The following is a 17,432-nucleotide window of genomic DNA, read 5'->3' on the forward strand; positions in this document are numbered from 1 at the left end:
CTCGTCATTCTGTCTGTGGACACGACCTCTTATTTGACCTCTCCTTCAGGGTCAAGCGGTCATAAAACGTCCTACCTTTGCTTAAAATTCGGCTGCCACTGTTTGTACTGACAATGTTTAGGGAAAGATGCCGTGTCACATTTGACCTCTGACCTCAGCTCTTTCAAGTTGACCCCAAAATGTGTTCCATCTTTAAAGAAAGTATCAGTTAGAGCAGCGGTCCCCAACCCTCGCGCCGCGGACCGAGTCGTTTGGTACCAGGGCGCGAGAGTCGAGGCCCGGGTGTGAAATTTATGCTTTTCCGGGTTTTTATCGTTAACTCGGTTTCCCTGGGTCTTTTACCATGTTGTAGTTGTCTCTCTTATTTTGAAAGAAATGTTTACATGTTACCATAGCGACCAGAGAGCATTAAGGGACAGAGAGGAGGATGTTAGTCTCAATGTTGGCGCATTTCAGGAGGACGCTGCTAGTAAAGTTACACAATGAATTCACACTTATTGTTATATTTATCTGTCGTATGATTTTATTTTATTGTATTTATCCGCCACACCTTAAAGGCTGGTCCGAAAAATATTGTCTGACATTAAATGGGTCCGTGGGGCAGCAAAGGTTGGGGACCGCTGGGTTAGAGTAATACTGCAGCATGCAGTACAATATTACACAAGAAGCTCAAGTTATTCATGTCCACTTCTTTACAGTACCTGTGATCCATCATGCACTCCCGTCTAACGTCTGTGTCACGCTACCCTCACCTGATCATTACTGCACTGTTTCAGTGACAGGAAGTACTCCCAGACAGCGAGCTGAGGTTTGAGCTTCTTGTTGATCTTTTGGTTGTATGTTTGGCTTTCCTGTGTTACTGGATTATTACACTGTCTTCTACTATCAGTCATGTGGCGTTTCTCTGTTTCAGAGCTCTTCTGTAGTTTGTATGACCCGCGCTGCACATACGAGGAAGCAGCAGGTATGTTAACACCTGTTTTAGGGTCTTAGTCCTCCTTCAGCGTCGTCATTAAAGTGAAACTGAAATATTTACTCTGATCAGGCTGCTAGACTACGTCCACACTGCAGGTCTTAATACTCAGTTTTGATTGTTTGATCAAATCCGAGTTTTTTTGTCTGTTTTTTGTTCACACTACAAATAAAATGTGACAGCAAACGCGCTCTAGTGTGAGCGGCTCAAAGCGGCCTGCATGCGCAAAAGAAGGCGTCACACACAACACGCTCTGTTTATGGAAGTAAAAATGGCGGCTACAGAGCTAGTAGGTGTTGTTACAGCAGTCTATCAATTTCTGCACAGTCGTAGCCGACAGAATTTTGACAAATTAATTAGAGAAAGAAGGACACTGAGAAAACAGAGAGCCCGTGGCTGCTACCTCTGTGCAGAGGTATACATGGACACGGAGTCGTTTGTCTTCTCCAGTGCTGATAATTGGCGTCTGTCTTGTGTCAGTGATGTAAAAGACTAGTTTAATGCAACATGACCATTGAAACAGCAGTCACTTTCTAAAACATCAGATATGTTTTGGATTCAGTACCACATACAAAAGGTCGGATTTGAAAATATCGGATTTGTGCTGTTCAAACTGTCATACCATGATCGGATATGGGTCACATAGGGTCAAAAAAGTTGGATTTGATGCGCTTTCGCCTGCAGTGGGAATGTAGCCTTAGAGGCCCTGTTAGCAGCGAGGTGTGGGTGCAAGAGGTGGAGCCGTCGTACCTGTCGGACCAGCAGGTCTCCCAGCTTGCGCACCGTGAAGTTGGTGGAGCTGCCCTCCACCAGACCCGCCTTCCTCCTGTTCAACAGCTCTGACAGGAAGTGGGAGTGAAGCTCCAGCAGTTGGTCCAGACACGGGAAGATGGTGTGGACCACCCCCGCCTCCAGCATCACCTCCTCCAGCATCCCCCGCCGGTACACGCCCTCCATGATTCTCAGCGTGCGGACGTGGTGAAACTCGGTCTGGATCAGTTCTGAGGCAGAGAGAGAGCTCGGTCACGTTTCTTCTCCAGCTGTGGCGAGCACACACACAGCTGTAGATCATGCTTTAGTTAAGTTTTTAGAATTGGCTACTTCATCGGGACTGTAGAAAAACTCGACCACTGACACATCAAACACCTTTGGGATGAACTAAAACAGAGACGCCAGGTGCCAGACCTGACAAAAGCTCTCCTGAACAAACGGGCAAAAATTCCCACACGTCTGGAAGCTGTAAGAGCTCCAAGTTTAAATCTCCCGCAGGTGTAACGAGTCCACATGTTGTGTGTATGTTTGGTGACTGTCGCTGTACCGTAGATGACGTCCTGCTGCTTGATCAGGTCTTTGTGAAGCGTTTGCAGGAAGTTGGGCTCCACGGCGAGGCTCCAGCTGTCGGCCTGCACGCAGCTGCCCTCCTTCTGCAGCTCGTCCAGCAGAGGGCTCCACTCAGCTGCACACAGAAAGAATGAATCCCATCAGGTTACAGCGCCACCTGCTCACATAATTAAGATCTGATAGGAATCAATAAAAGTGACTAACAGACCGTCATCAGTGAGAGACTCCATGGACAGAGTCCTGCTCCTGAAGTTCAGAGACTCTGTGGACTGAGACAGGATCCTCTTGAGACCTGCAGAGTCCTCGGTCACACTGAGGACAGACAGGTGAGACAGACAGAAAGGTGACTTATGATGCTCTGTTGGTGTGAAGATCAATCAATCAATCAATCAATCAATCTTTATTTATAAAGCACTTTTCATACAGAAATGTAGCACAAAGTGCTTTACATGGTTAAAAGCAGCCCACCCCACCCCACCCCGCCCTCCAACTCACTCCCCACACTCTCATTAACATAAACAATCATGGATACATACACACATGGAGATATGACCCAATAAGAATATATACAGGATAAAAAGATAAAATAAATAAGAATGGGATACAATATAAATATAAATAGCGTAAGAAGATAAAAAATGAATAAGAATAAAATCAATAAATATTAGGTAAAACCTAAATTAATAATATAAATAGAATAACAGGATAGAATAAATAAGCATAAAATAAATAAACGTTAGGTAAAAGCTAAATTAAAAAGGTGGGTCTTGAGCCTGTTCTTAAAAACATGTACGTTCTCTGCGGCCCTGAGCTCCTCCGGATGCGGAGCAGCAGGTGAGCATGTCAGCTGTTGACTGCTGTGGCAATGAATAAATGTCTGAATGTCTGAGCGTGTCGAAGCTCGTCATATCGAAGACTTTTTCAAGTCACCGAAGCTGCAATACTCGATTACAGTAATCGAGTACAGTACAAACAGAGGTGGCAATGAAAGAATAACTTAAAGTCCTGATTAGTTTAAAGACAGAGAGCTTCAGTGTTTTACTTTTGCCCCACAAAACACTGAACTAGTTTCACTGGATGCGATTTAAAAGCTTGCTTCACCTTCCCCACAAACTGATTCTGTTCATCTGGACGTTTTCAGTGGGAGAAACATTTCTGTGGGCTGGTTTCAGTCATTGAGCAAATGTCCTGTTTATAAGGTTGGAAACCTGCAGTCAGCTGAGACTGAAGAAGTCACCTGGATGAGTGACGAAACGTTTCTCCCACTGAAAACATCCAGATGAACAGAATCCACTTTATGGGATTTACTTACCTGGATGATTGAGCATCAAGACCTCACCTCACTTTGTGATGGGTGGCGGTTTGATGATGTCAGCATCTGGATTCCTTTTTTTATGTTTTATTTTTAATGAACTCTGCGTGATTTTATTCTTGCATCAATTTTAATTTAATTCAAATTTAATAGAATTTTACTCCTTTCACTCTGCGGCCATATCTCTAACCCTCCCAGCAGCTGCTTCCTGTAACCACAAGAACCACAATATGGCGCTGTCGGAGCCGAGCAAACCGGATCCTCGTCTGTGGAGGTTTATATTTCAGCTCAGCTGAATGTTTCCGATTTCCAGTCTTAGCTATTTATACTCTTACAAACACACAAAGTGGTCAGTTTATTAGGAACACCCATAATCACTTTAGTCTGTACATTTGCTGTTCCTGTTTCTGATGCTCCTGCTCAACCACAACAGCCAGCAGCCAATTAGCTCCGTGCTCAGCCTCACCCTGCGATGTTATTGGTGGAGACACTTTTGGCGAGCGAGAGGCCAGATCGAACGCGTCTGGAGCCGAGCAGTGACTGACGAAGGCTGTCAGAAGGATAGATGGCTGAGCTCGGACGCTCCTTCATCATCGGCGCTGAAGCAGAGAAGAAGAAAAAGTCATCATTGTGACAAACAACAGCAGAAGAGGAAAAGGAGATGTTTTTAGGTGACAGGACTCACTTTTGCTTCTCATGGCGACGTTCTGCAGAGCTGAACTATTTCTCGCCAACGCCAGCTTCTGTTGCTGTCAGAGAGAAACACAGGACAACCTTGGAGCAACCAAAGAGAGAGAGACAGCCTGCGTTCATGAGCAACACAGCTGCTCCAAAAACCTGAGTCACCGATGTTTGTGGCAGTTCTTTTTATAACTTCGCTCTGTTTCTCTATGGGAATCGTCTTGGCGTGACCAACTACGGACCATGTCTGTCCATGACAGACCTGGCGAGCCGTGCTCAGGGCTCCACCCCCTCATTCTGACACGGCCGACCAACCCCTGCTAACTCATTCTTGCTTTCTTCCTGTGAGAAACTACTTTGAGCTCCCTCAGCTTCTCCAAGCTAACTTGATTAGCTGCTTGACAGTTCTCACGCATCCCGTATAGGAGTATGTTGCCAAACGCAGTTTCCGGTTCCAGTTTTTGCTGAGTAAGTCCTTCCACAGAAGTGTACTTACAGTTACACCCTTTTGAACAGCAATCTAGTCAGGCGAGCTCTTCCAACGCTTCCTGGTTTTAGCTAGTGAGCTAGCCGACGATTGTCAAATTCAGGCTCTAGTGTTACGTTGAGCCTTTTCCTCTCAGTGTCCGGCTAGCATTAACATGTTAGTAGGCCACAAACCGTGTTCCCACATAACAAAATTGGTATGGCTCAGATCTGGCAAACACAATGTGCTTACACGTGGCCCACATGCTGCAAAGAATGACGGCCCTTTGGTGCTTCAGACCTGGTCTGCCAGGGGTGGCCCACACATGGTCCAGCACAAGGCCAGTTGCAGACACACTGGTGATTGTGTGCTGGTCCATGTGTGGATTGCCTTTGGCAAACCTTATCTGGGCCACCAAAGGGCCGTCATTCTTTGCGGTATGTGGGCCATGTGTAAGCACATTGTGTGCAGCCATGGGCCAGTTGTAGCCACACTGCTGGCCCTGTGCTGGCCCAGAACAGTTTCAGCTCTGACCCCAGATGTCAGCCTAATGTGTACCTTAATCAAGCCATGTAATAACAGCATGTGCGGAAACATAACCGTCATGCCCCCACTGTCCATTGATGCCAGAGCAAGTCCTGGAAAGGAGGATGAGAGTAGCAGTAACGAACAGGCAGGATCGCTGCCTGTCAGCTACTACTGCTACGAGTGATATCCATCATCCGTGAGCCACCATGAGCTGGGTGGACATGATGGAGGAAGAGTCCCTGAGAAGAGTCCCACCATTTGAGGACCTCCTCAATCAAAACGTTGGCCACCCAGGTGGCGAGAGTGCGGCCAACTCTTACCTCCTCTATCTGGAGGATACGGCCGAGGAGGAGGATGACTCCACTTCCCCTGCCCAGCAGTCTAGGCCACCAAGTGGGGCCAAAGTTGCAAACCTGGTGGATGGCAAGCAAGGAAGCTTCCGACCAAGGGCTGCTCTAAGCTCGAGATCCAGGGGATGAGTGAGCTGGGGCTCACCGAACCCTCGGCTGTGGAGCCTACTTATTACCTACACCCTAACCACGGGGCAATCTCAGCTTCTGCCAGCATTTCTTTGCCCAGTATGGTAGATTGCTTCACGACATCTATTTATCAAAGGATGTACAAATGTGCTGTACAGTCAGTATGCTCTCTTAATGCAGTCACACTGCATATCGGACAGTACTCCTACTGTCTGATATGCAGCTGCTGTGTTTTCTTTAGGAGCTGACAAAACGAGAGCTTTTTCCAGTATAAAGGTCTATTTGGCAGCTATCTCAGCCTGCCATGTGGGGTTTGGTGATAAATCTGCCGGTCAACACCCCCTTGTTTGTCGCTTCCTGAGGGGGCACATCGTAGGCTCCCGGTCTCTAGACCACTGGTCCTACTATTGGAGCTGTCAGTCAGGCTTTGAGCCTATCGGGACTGTGGGTTTGAAGTTTTTCTCTCTTAAAACCGCTCTGCTGTTGGCTCTAACCACAGCTAAACGAGTTCTGTCTATTCACTACTCTTGTTTGCAGTTGGCTCCCGGACTGAAGCATGTCGGAGGCGTAACCCGGCCTTTGTCCCTAAGGTGATGGAAACGTCATCAGGTGCTCTGTTCTGCAGTAGAGCTGCTGCCCCCCCAGTTTTCCTCGGAGAAGGAGCAGAGGCTGAATACTTGTGCCCCGTGCGAGCCTTGGAGACATATGTAGACAGAACAGCTGGATTCAGACAGAAAGTCAGATCAGCTGTTGGTTTCTTGGGCCTCCCCTTACAAGGGCGGGCCCTAGCTCATTGGATTGTAGAGGCCATAGCTCTGGCTGATAGCTGTAAGGAATCGCAGGCCACCCCAGGACTCTGAGCTCATTCTTCTAGGGGTACAGCTAGAAGAATGAGCTTTGTTCAGAGGTGTATCAGTCCAGGATATTTGTGAGGCAGCAAGCTGGGCTACGCCACACACGTTTGTGCAATTTTATAAGTTGGATGTTGCACAGTCATCCCTGGCTCAGGCAGTGCTGGAATCCAGTGCCTCAGATCCACCCTGAGACCTGAGTAGTCCTGGAGCATAGCTGCGGGGGAGTGGGCTATATCTCCCATAAAGAAACACAGAGGAGTTAGAAAAAGAATGTTGGATTACTCAACGTAATCCTTGGTTCCTTGATAAGAGAGTCAGGTGTTTCACCAACACTTCCCTCCTTGCTTGGGCATGGAAAGAAATCTACTTAGAGTGAGTCAGGAGGGGCTGGTCGGCCATGTTAGAATGAGGGGGCGGAGCCCTGAGCCTTTGGCCTTTGGCTCTGTTGATCTTTACTCACTCCTGGCGCGCTCAGAGTCGAGCCCCACATATTCCTGCTCCACAATAATATTGCAAGCTTTCTCAAAGAGACGACTTGAACTGAGCAAGGAGAATCCTGAGACAGGACGCACACATGGAAATATCCTGTTTTCCTTTTTCCAGCGATCAGTTCAGTGTTTTAGTCAAACTTCTACACAAAGATCAGTGCACAATAAAAATTACATAACATTTCTCAGTAGTGTGCACACAGAGCAACATTCATTTTCTTTCTTTTACTATCCTCAGTGCAGGTGAAAGCCTCATCTGTGCTATTTTTGACCAGCTGTCACACAACTTCAATATATGCAACAGCACAAAATGCTGTCAGCTTAAAGAAAGAATGAGTAAATATTCCACTACAGGATGTTCCCAATAAAAAAGTATGCTTTGATGCCATTTATTTTTACTGCAGTGCATCACTTCCCTTTTCCCCACACATCTTTCCTCTGTGCAAGAACGGAGGCGCCTTGCTCCACTCACTGAATTCAACAGTAGACTTTCAGATTTTCAGAGTTAATAAATATGTGAAAGTAATATGTTTTACCACATCATTGTTCTAACTGTGAATGGTGCACTGAATGACGGTCAGGTTAGGGCTGATTTTTTTCACTCAGGGGTGTGACACCTATCACAGCGGCTGCACCATCCGCTGCCAAGCCACAGAGATTAACATGTATGTGTTGATCTCTGTCTCTCTTCCACAGCATGTCTTTATCCTGTCTTCCTTCTCTCACCCCAACCAATCACAGCAGATGGCCCCGCCCCTCCCTGAGCCTGGTTCTGCCGGAGGTTTCTTCCTGTTAAAAGGGAGTTTTTCCTTCCCACTGTCACCAAAGTGCTTGCTCATAGGGGGTCATATGATTGTTGGGTTTTTCTCTGTATCTATTATTGTAGGGTCTACCTTACAATATAAAGCACCTTGAGGCGACTGTTGTGGTTTGGCGCTGTATAAATAACATTGAATTGAATTGAAGTTAATGTAACATTTTGTCAGAGAGACCCTGATAGCAAAGCTTTCTGATGTAAGATGTAAACCAAGAGCGAACCATTGTTTTCCCCAGTGTGACTGTAGCCTACCAGGACTGGGACAGGTGTGTGCAGACAGACAGGTAAGAAGAGAGAGAGAGAGAGACTGCTCTTACCTTCTGCTTCATCTTAGCACAGCTTGCCAGACTGTCTCTGCAGCGATTGTGGATGGTGACATTACATGCTATGAGACACACAGGTAAAGAGAGACACAGGTGTAAATGGGGTGACCCAGCTGTCTTAGCTAATTATAGGCCAATCTCCAACCTTCCTTTCATATCAAACATCCTTGAAAGAGTAGTTGTCAAACAGCTAACAGATCATCTGCAGAGGAATGGCTTATTTGAAGAGTTTCAGTCAGGTTTCAGAGCTCATCACAGCACAGAAACAGCTTTAGTGAAGGTTACAAATGATCTTCTTATGGCCTCTGACAGTGGACTCATCTCTGTGCTTGTCCTGCTAGACCTCAGTGCAGCGTTCCATACTGTCGACCATAATATCCTATTAGAGTGATTAGAGCACGCTGTAGGTATTACAGGTACTGCACTGCAGTGGTTTGTATCATATCTATCTAATAGACTCCAATTTGTTCATGTAAATGGAGAGTCCTCTTCACACACTGAGGTTAATTATGGAGTTCCACAGGGTTCAGTGCTAGGACCAATTCTACTTACATTATACATGCTTCCCTTAGGCAGCATCATTAGAAGACATAGCATACATTTTTGTTGGTATACAATGAAAAGCCTTCAATTAATCCAGCAGGAAACAGTCTGTAAACGAGCTTCTTACAGTCTGAAGTTTACAGAACAGAATCTGCTGTGCTGCCGGACTCTGTGAAGTCCAACAGAAACTCTACAACTTTTTTAAGATTCAGATGGCCCCGCCCCTCCCTGAGCCTGGTTCTGCCAGAGGTTTTTTCCTGTTAAAAGGAATTTTTTCCTTCCCACTGTCACCAAAGTGCTTGCTTATAGGGGGTCATATGATTGTTGGGCTTTCTCTGTATTATTGTAGGGTCTACCTTACAATATAAAGCACCTTCAGGCAACTGTTGTTGTGATTTGATGCTGTATAAATAAAAAAAGAGAAGTGAGAGAGAGAAACCCAACTACCACAGTGGTACTGGAACCAGCAGAAACCAGGCAAGAAAGAGACCACTTACATGCTAAAGACACACACATTTGTTCACTGTGCTGACCTCACTTTTTCCACAGAAGATGTCGTCAGTAAACCACAACACACACACAGTTAAAAATACTCTGTCTGTGTTCTGGGTGTGTACGTTTCTTTTTATAAACTTTCTTCGGTCTTCGAGTTGCTCTACACCAGGGGTGTCCAGCTCCAGGCCTCGAGGGCCGGTGTCCTGCAGGTTTTAGAGCTCACCCTGGATCAACACACCTGAATCAAATGATCAGTTCATTACCAGGCTTCTGGAGAACTTTAAAACGTGTTGAGGAGGTAATTTAGCCATTTAAATCAGCTGTGGGGATCAAGGACACTTCTAAAACCTGCAGGACACCGGCCCTCGAGGCCTGGAGTTGGACACCCCTGCTCTACACAAAGATTTGTCTGTATCGTTCTGTTCTGTCTTTGTTTTGGTTTTTTGCAGTTTTTGCACATTTCACTTTATGTTGTCCTGTGTTGATTGTCTGTCATTTGTAGCACAGTGGTCTTGGAGGAACGCTGTTTCACTGTGTACTGTACCACTGTACATGGCTGGAATGACAATAAAGCCACTTGACTTGAAGTCTGTGCACACACACACACACACACACACACACACACACACACACACACACACACACACACACACACACACACACACACACGTGTAGACATAGTCCCCTTGACCCACTTCTCAGGGTGCATCTGCAGCAGCCAATCAGAGTGCAGGACAACAAGGTGTGTAGGCTGACACACACACACACACACAAACAGGGGCGAGGGGCTTGGGGGGATGGGGCGGGAAGAGGGGTGAGTCTTCTTTCACCCGCTCCTGAGGTCTACATGTGGTCACATGATCAATCTGTTGTGTTCAACAAGGAGATTTTATTGTGTTACACTGATCTCAGCTGACTCTGTGTGTGTTAATCTGGAGGGACATCTGTTCATTGTGAGGAGGATTAACACACCGTCTGTCATACACACAGCAGACACACACACACACACACGCATACAAGTTTGATCAAGCTGTAAATCGACTGTATAAATAAAGTTTCCTCTGTGTGTAAATCGACTGTAAACCCTCCCTCTGTACAGGTGTGCTTACCTGGGCAGCTGAGCGCCTCTTTGGCCGTGATGCTCCTGTTGCAGGAGGAGCAGAGGGTGGTGGAGGACACTGTCAGTGAGGTAAACAGGTGGCCATTGCTGGAGCGCGCCTCCCTCTCTCTCGCTTCCTTCTCCCTCTCCTTCAGGCGCTCCTTCTCCTTATTCTGAGAAACAGATGAGATACAGCTGTATGAGGGAACCGGAGCACCTGCTGAGAACAGCCAGTGGATTCAAACCCAAGACTTCTGATTGGCTGCAGACAGACTGTTTCACCAGCCAATCAGAGTATCAGTGGCTCCACTCTGAAATGAGTCAATAAAATACTTGGAGGCCCACCGCGCGTGGGAATCACCGACACAGGAACTCAAACTGTGACTAAATTCAGCCAGAGTGATTAATCAGCTGTCAATACAGACGTGAAGGCAGCGTGAGGCTTAAATGAGTCACATCTGTAACCGAAACCGCCGACAAGTTTCAGAGACATCTTCACTAAACTGCTCCAAAGTTACAGACTCAGACCCGATCAGTCGATCCATCGGTAACAGAAGAGGGGGCAAGAGTTTAAACTGAAAACACTAAAAGTGACGATTCATCAGAAACATGTTTCATGTTCCCAAAAGCTGAACTTCTGCTTTCTGCCCTGGGAGGGGCAGGAAGGGGAAGTGTGTGAGGACCGTGGGGGGTGGGGGGATGATGTCATCACAAACACAGAAGTACACACGGGTGTGAAATCCACCAACAACGAAACACTTCTGCTTTTCCTCTTCACACAGCTCCAGCTGAACATCATTATTGATTCTAGATTATTGGATGCTGCAGGTCGAAACCCGACACCTCACAAAAGACAACCACCTCTGGAATCTTTGCAAGAAAATGTGAAACAGCTGCAGGGATGAAATATGCAAACACACGTGTCCAGTGTATTTCTGTCTGTTTATACCCACATAGCAAGCTGGTCTGGCCCGGATCTGGTATCAAGCCGGCACTGCTGGCTGACTTCTGGCATGATAAGACGTACAGTCAGGTCCATAAATATTGGGACATCGACACAATTCTAACATTTTTGGCTCCATACACCACCACAATGGATTCCAAATGAAACGAACAAGACATGCTTTAACTGCAGACTGTCAGCTTTTATTTGAGGGTATTTACATCCAAATCAGGTGAACAGTATAGGAATTATGACAGTTTGTATATGTGCCTCCCACTTCTTAAGGGACCAAAAGTAATGGGACAATTGGCTTCTCAGCTGTTCCATGGCCAGGTGTGTGTTATTCCCTCATTACCCCAATTACAATGAACAAATAAAAGGTCCAGAGTTCATTTCAAGTGTGCTGTTTGCTTTTTGAACCTGTTGCTGTCAACTGCCAGGATGAGATCCAAAGAGCTGTCACTACCAGTGAAGCAAGCCATCATTAGGCTGAAAAAACAAAACAAACCCATCAGAGAGATTGCAAAAACATCAGGCGTGGCCAAAACAACTGTTTAGAACATTCCCAAAAAGAAGGAACGCACTGGTGAGCTCAGCAACACCAAAAAACTAGGAAGACCACGGAAAACAACTGTGGTGGATGACCAAAGAATCCTTTCCCTGGTGAAGAAAACACCCTTCACAACAGTTGGCCAGATCAAGAACACTCTCTAGGAGGCAGGTGTATGTGCGTCAGACTCAACAATCAAGAGAAGACTCCACCAGTGTGAATACAGAGGGTTCACCACAAGATGTAAACCTTTGGTGAGCCCCAAAAACAGGCAGGCCAGATTAGAGTTTGCCAAACGACATCTGAAAAAGCCGTCGCAGTTCTGGAACAACATCCTATGGACAGATGAGACCAACATCAACTTGTACCAGAGTGATGGGAAGAGAAGAGTATGGAGAAGGAAAGGAACTGCTCATGATCCTAAGCATACCACCTCATCAGTGAAGCATTGTGGTGGAAGTGTCATGGTGTGGGCATGTATGGCTGCCAGTGGAACTGGTTCTCTTGTATTTATTGATGATGTGACTGCTGACAAAAGCAGCACAATGAATTCTGAAGTGTTTCGTGCAATATTATCTGCTCATATTCAGACAAATGCTTCAAAACTCATTGGACGGCGCTTCACAGTGCAGGTGGACAACGACCCAAAGCATACTGCAAAAGCAACCAAAGAGTTTTTGAAGGGAAAGAAGTGGACTGTTTTGCAATGGCCAAGTCAATCACCTGACCTGAATCCGATTGAGCATGTATTTCACTTGCTGAAGACAAAACTGAAGGGAAAATGCCCCAAGAACAAGCAGGAACTGAAGACTGTTGCAGTAGAGGCCTGGCAGAGCATCACCAGGGATGAAACCCGGCGTCTGGTGATGTCTATGTGTTCCAGACTTCAGGCTGTGATTGACTGTAAAGGATTTGCAACCAAGTATTAAAAAATGAATGTTTGATTTATGGTTCTTATTCTGTCCCATTACTTTTGGTCCCTCAAGAAGTGGGAGGCACATTTGCAAACTGTTGTAATTCCTACACCGTTCACCTGATTTGGATGTAAATACCCTCAAATAAAAGCTGACACTCTGCAGTTAAAGCACGTCTTGTTCGTTTCATTTGGAATCCATTGTGGTGGTGTATAGAGCCAAAAATGTTAGAATTGTGTCGATGTCCCAATATTTATGGACCTGACTGTATGTCATCCAGATGTGGGCCAGGCCTGGCGTAGATGGCACTGTCTATGTGATGGCATGCCACATCTGGCTCGATTGTGGTTTGGTGTATGTGGCCCAGGCTCATAGAAAACAGGTCTTCCCTGGATCCGGCATCAAGCTGGCACTTCTGACTGACCGGTGTGATGGCAGGGTGTATGTCAGCCAGATGTGGGCCAGGTCTGGTAATCATGGCAGTATTTATGTTCCTATTTTCCTATTTTAGTTAGAAGACCCAAATGCCATGTTGCAATACTATACTGCTATGGTAGCCAACGTTTCAAATGCAGGTTTGACAGGTTTGTGAGTGTGCACTATATCCAAAACCTAGAGAGGGTTTACTCATGTTTACCACTGGGTGGCTGTAGCTCAGGAGGTAGAGCAGGTCACCTACTGATCAGAAGGTTAGTGGTTCGATCCCTGGCTCCTCCAGTCTGCATGTCAAGAGTGTGAATGTGTATGAATGTAGTTAGGAAGCACTCAGTTTAGAGAAAGTGGGTGAAAGTGGCATGCTGTATAGAGCACTTTCAGTAATCTGGGATAGTGAAAAGTGTTATATAAGATCAGTCCATTCACTGTCTGAACGGAGTTTTGTCGTGTTACTTTTGCACTATTATGCACATGTTGTTATTACATGGCTTGATTAAGGCACACATTAGGCTGACATTTGGGGCCAGAGCTGAAACTGTTCTGGGCCAGCACAGGGCCAGCAGTGTGTCTGCAACTGGCCCATGTGTGGGCCACCTCTGGCAAACCAGATCTGGGCCACCAAAGGGCCGTCACTCTTTGCGGCATGTGGGCCATGTGTAAGCACATTGTGTGGGCCAGATCCGATCCATACCAATTTTGCTATGTGGGATAAGTTTGTATATTATGTGTGAGCTCCTTCATCCCTCTGTGAGGATCCTCAGCAGCAGCTCTCCAGCTGCTGCTGAGGATGTTTCTGCCTGTTGTTCTGTTCCCTGTCAGGATGATCCCACACTGCTTCAGGGGTCCGGGCTCTGGGGAGGACCATCCGTGACTGATAGTGTTCCACAGTGTGTTTGGGATTATTAACATCTGACTGTCGTGCTGAAAAATGAAGCTGATGACAATCAGATGTTCCTGCCAGTTTTCAGCTACCAGCTCTTTGGAATTCACTGTTTTGGTGCAAAAATACTATTTTATTTCCAACTGTGTTATCTTTAACATTTTTCATAGGTTCAGTAAAGAAATGTGAACAGGACACTGGTAAGAAAGAGCCTAAAGACACTGAGGTGTCTTATGTGTGGATACAACATTGGTTCATCCTTGATTTATTATCCTTTTTATGTTTGGATGATTCAAAGGTCAGAGCTGCAAGGCTAAACAAACACAGCGGTCAGGTACATGGACCAGACTGAAAAAGCAGCCAGTGTCCAAAGAACTTTACTGGAGAACTACTGCTCGAGTCTGGCTGCTTATGAGCAAAGCATAAAGAACGAGACGTTTGCACAGCATCGAGACATCCATCCTCCCACTGCCCCACTTCGTGTCTCTCACAAACAGCAACACTGTCAGTGGAAATAATCACAGATTTAACTAATGATGGTGATGATTACAGAAACAGGGTTAGTTCTTCCTGTTTGAGTTTTCTCTGCATGTGATCGGTGTTTCTCTTTGAGCGCATGTCTGAAAATAATAACTACTTCCTGTTTCTGACTCTGAACTTCTTCTGGTCAGAGAAAAACTAAAGGAGAGAAATCATGTGACTAGCATCCAGCCAATGACAGAGCTCCTGTTTTATACTGTCTGTTTTTAAGGTAAACAAACTGCAGCAGCTCTAATGTGAAAACCGTCTCAGCATTGACAAGAAAAGCATCACAGTTACAGAGAAACTGGTGACAGTCACCGATCAGCTGATCAATAAATAAAGAGCTCAGTGATGAAGACGAACAAAGCGAGCTCTGTGTGCGGGTGGGGGGGGGGGTGTGTGTGTCATGTGATGGCGAGCAAGTGAGCTGAGGTTAGAGAGGAGAGACGGGAGAGACAGCAGACTCAGTGAGGACAGAAGAGAAGCAGGTAATGCTTCACTGTAGTCTGACCCATGTGACCTCACCGCGTACCAGCCGCAGAGCTGATAACACGCTGGTGAAATGCCATCTGTGCTGGCCTGACTTACACCATGCGTCCCCTAGGCTTCATTACAAGCCGTAGCATGCACGCTCAGTGCTATGCAGATGACCCAGCTTTATCCAAGCATGAGGCCAGGGGCCGCTACTATTACAGTTTTTCTCAATTGCTAAAACACTAAATCCTATTGTCTGAACCAAAGTCTCAGTTGCCTGAACCCACTTATTGAATCAATCACTCTTTTGGCAAAACCATAAGCACTTTTCACCTGTTTAGACACATCTTGTCAACACATTGTCATTGTGATGCACCTGTGTTGCATAACGGTGAGCACAGGTGGCAAAAGTCAAACACAAGTAAAGCTCAGGTGTCACCGGTTGACAACAACTCAAAATTTATCACACTTGTGGCTAATGACGTGAGGGTACGTATAAGCCAGAGCACTGGTTTGTGAGGCACTACAATGAATAGACATCCAGGAAGAGGAGTTCGTGTGAGAGGTCGAGCAGGTCAAGGTAGTCGAGGTGGTCAGCGAGGACAAAGACCAGTAATTTCAGATGAAATCAGAGCTACTGTGATTGGTCCTTGTCCGTGGTATGAAATGAAGGAGGCCGGACTAAGGGTACAACCAAACATCAGTAGATTCCACCATACTCCCCTTTCCTGAACCCCACTGAAGAATTCTTCTCCTCATGGCGGTGGAAGGTATATGAACGCCAACCTTACACCAGGGTAAATCTCCTGCAAGCCAGAGAACTGGCCTGTGGTGACATGGGTTTGGAGGCATGTCAAGCCTGGTTACGGCATGCCAGGGTCTTTTCCCCCGCTGCCTGGCCAGAGAACATGTGGCCTGTGATGTAGATGAAGTCCTGTGGCCCGACCCAGTACGGAGAAATGATGCTGTGGCGGAGTAACGCACTTCTTTTCTTTGTACTTCATTTTTATATTTGTGTGCTTTATTTCTACGCACAAGTGCTACATGTAAATGCACAGGATTTCTGTTTTTTGGCAAATTCTCTTTTCTATGTACAAGTGTTAGAAATATCCAGGTATTTTGTTTTGCAACATGCATTTAAACATTTATTCCTACCGCTTCATGTCCTGAGCATTGTGTTTTCCTTTTTTCTATGTAGTGTTTAGTGACTACTCAGTAGAGTATTTAATTTAGATTGACTTGAGGCATGATTTGATGGCATAGTTCATTTTGAGCACAAATTGAACTGTTTTGGGGTGAAAGTTTTTGCAAGAAGAGTCAGAGGTTTTGTGAATGTAGCTTGATGTTCACAGTTTGGGGAAAAGGAGAGCAACTTTCCAGGAATGTGTCTTAGCAATCGAGAAAAACTGTAAGCTGGATATCCAGATAAGTTCAGGGTTAACCCTGGGTTTTCTGGACACCAAGGTCAATCACTTCTTTCTGGGGTAAATCGCCATGGTAACTAGACATCGTCAGGTATGAAATAACCACCTACTGACCAATCACATCTCCAGAAAATAGCATCACAATTACTGGAAGATCCCTCAGACTTCGACGCGTGAACGGTCTAACACTGTGTTTGTGTTTCCCTGATGAGCATCAGTAATAAATACCAAATAAAGATTTTTTATGCAACTTTATTTCTTGAGAAACACTTTTACAGCAGTGTTGTTCTAAGCGCAGTAACATCTGATCCTACAAGAGAACTCCTACACTACACTAACGTCTTTACTCTGAAACCCTTCAACGAGTCTGCAGCTGACAGAATAAAAAAGAAAGCAGTAGGCTACCAAAGTTTTGGTTTAAAATGAACTAGAAGGGTTTACACTGATTATTTTATTACAGTATGATAAAGACTCTTTGCTGGGGGAATACGTTTTATAAACTAAAACCACTGTGTGAAGCACAAACTGCTCTGCATAGTCATGGGAATCTGCATGAATGAATCTGGTGATTTAGAAAATGTCTATTTGGTTCTACTTGATTCTAATCTGCTGGCAACACAGACAAACATCAAGATCAGCTGTTCGTTCCACTTTGATCTGCAACAAGTTGAAATGATTTCCACATCTCCGTCATCAGGCTGTGAGAAGCTCTCATGTTTAAAGGGATCCAGTTTCACTACTCTAACTACCTCAGAAGTAAAAAGCACCGCTCTGAGCGCGCTCACTGAAAAATCAGAGAATCACAGAAACTCTATTAATCCCAGAGGGAAACTGAGTCGTCATAGCAACAAATATACAACAAACAACAAGCACTCATATGACATGAGTGTG

At 45.7% G+C, this 17,432-nt stretch overlaps 1 protein-coding gene across 3 annotated transcripts in view; it reads right to left on the reverse strand.

Moving 5' to 3' along the window:
- Positions 1-17,432, reverse strand: part of arhgef2 (rho/rac guanine nucleotide exchange factor (GEF) 2) — a 39,535-nt gene that overhangs the window by 11,330 nt on the left and 10,773 nt on the right. For all 3 annotated transcript variants that reach the window (XM_063486515.1, XM_063486514.1, XM_063486516.1), the window contains exons 2-8: positions 10,410-10,572; positions 8,257-8,324; positions 4,312-4,375; positions 4,093-4,225; positions 2,523-2,626; positions 2,292-2,429; positions 1,724-1,974 (exon numbers count right to left, since the gene is read on the reverse strand). In XM_063486515.1, the coding sequence (XP_063342585.1) occupies positions 1,724-1,974; positions 2,292-2,429; positions 2,523-2,626; positions 4,093-4,225; positions 4,312-4,375; positions 8,257-8,324; positions 10,410-10,572 (921 nt within the window). The remainder of the gene's footprint in view (positions 1-1,723; positions 1,975-2,291; positions 2,430-2,522; positions 2,627-4,092; positions 4,226-4,311; positions 4,376-8,256; positions 8,325-10,409; positions 10,573-17,432) is intronic.

Source organism: Pelmatolapia mariae, linkage group LG10_11 (genome assembly GCF_036321145.2).
Source record: "Pelmatolapia mariae isolate MD_Pm_ZW linkage group LG10_11, Pm_UMD_F_2, whole genome shotgun sequence".
In the NCBI taxonomy this organism is placed as follows: Eukaryota; Metazoa; Chordata; class Actinopteri; order Cichliformes; family Cichlidae; genus Pelmatolapia; species Pelmatolapia mariae.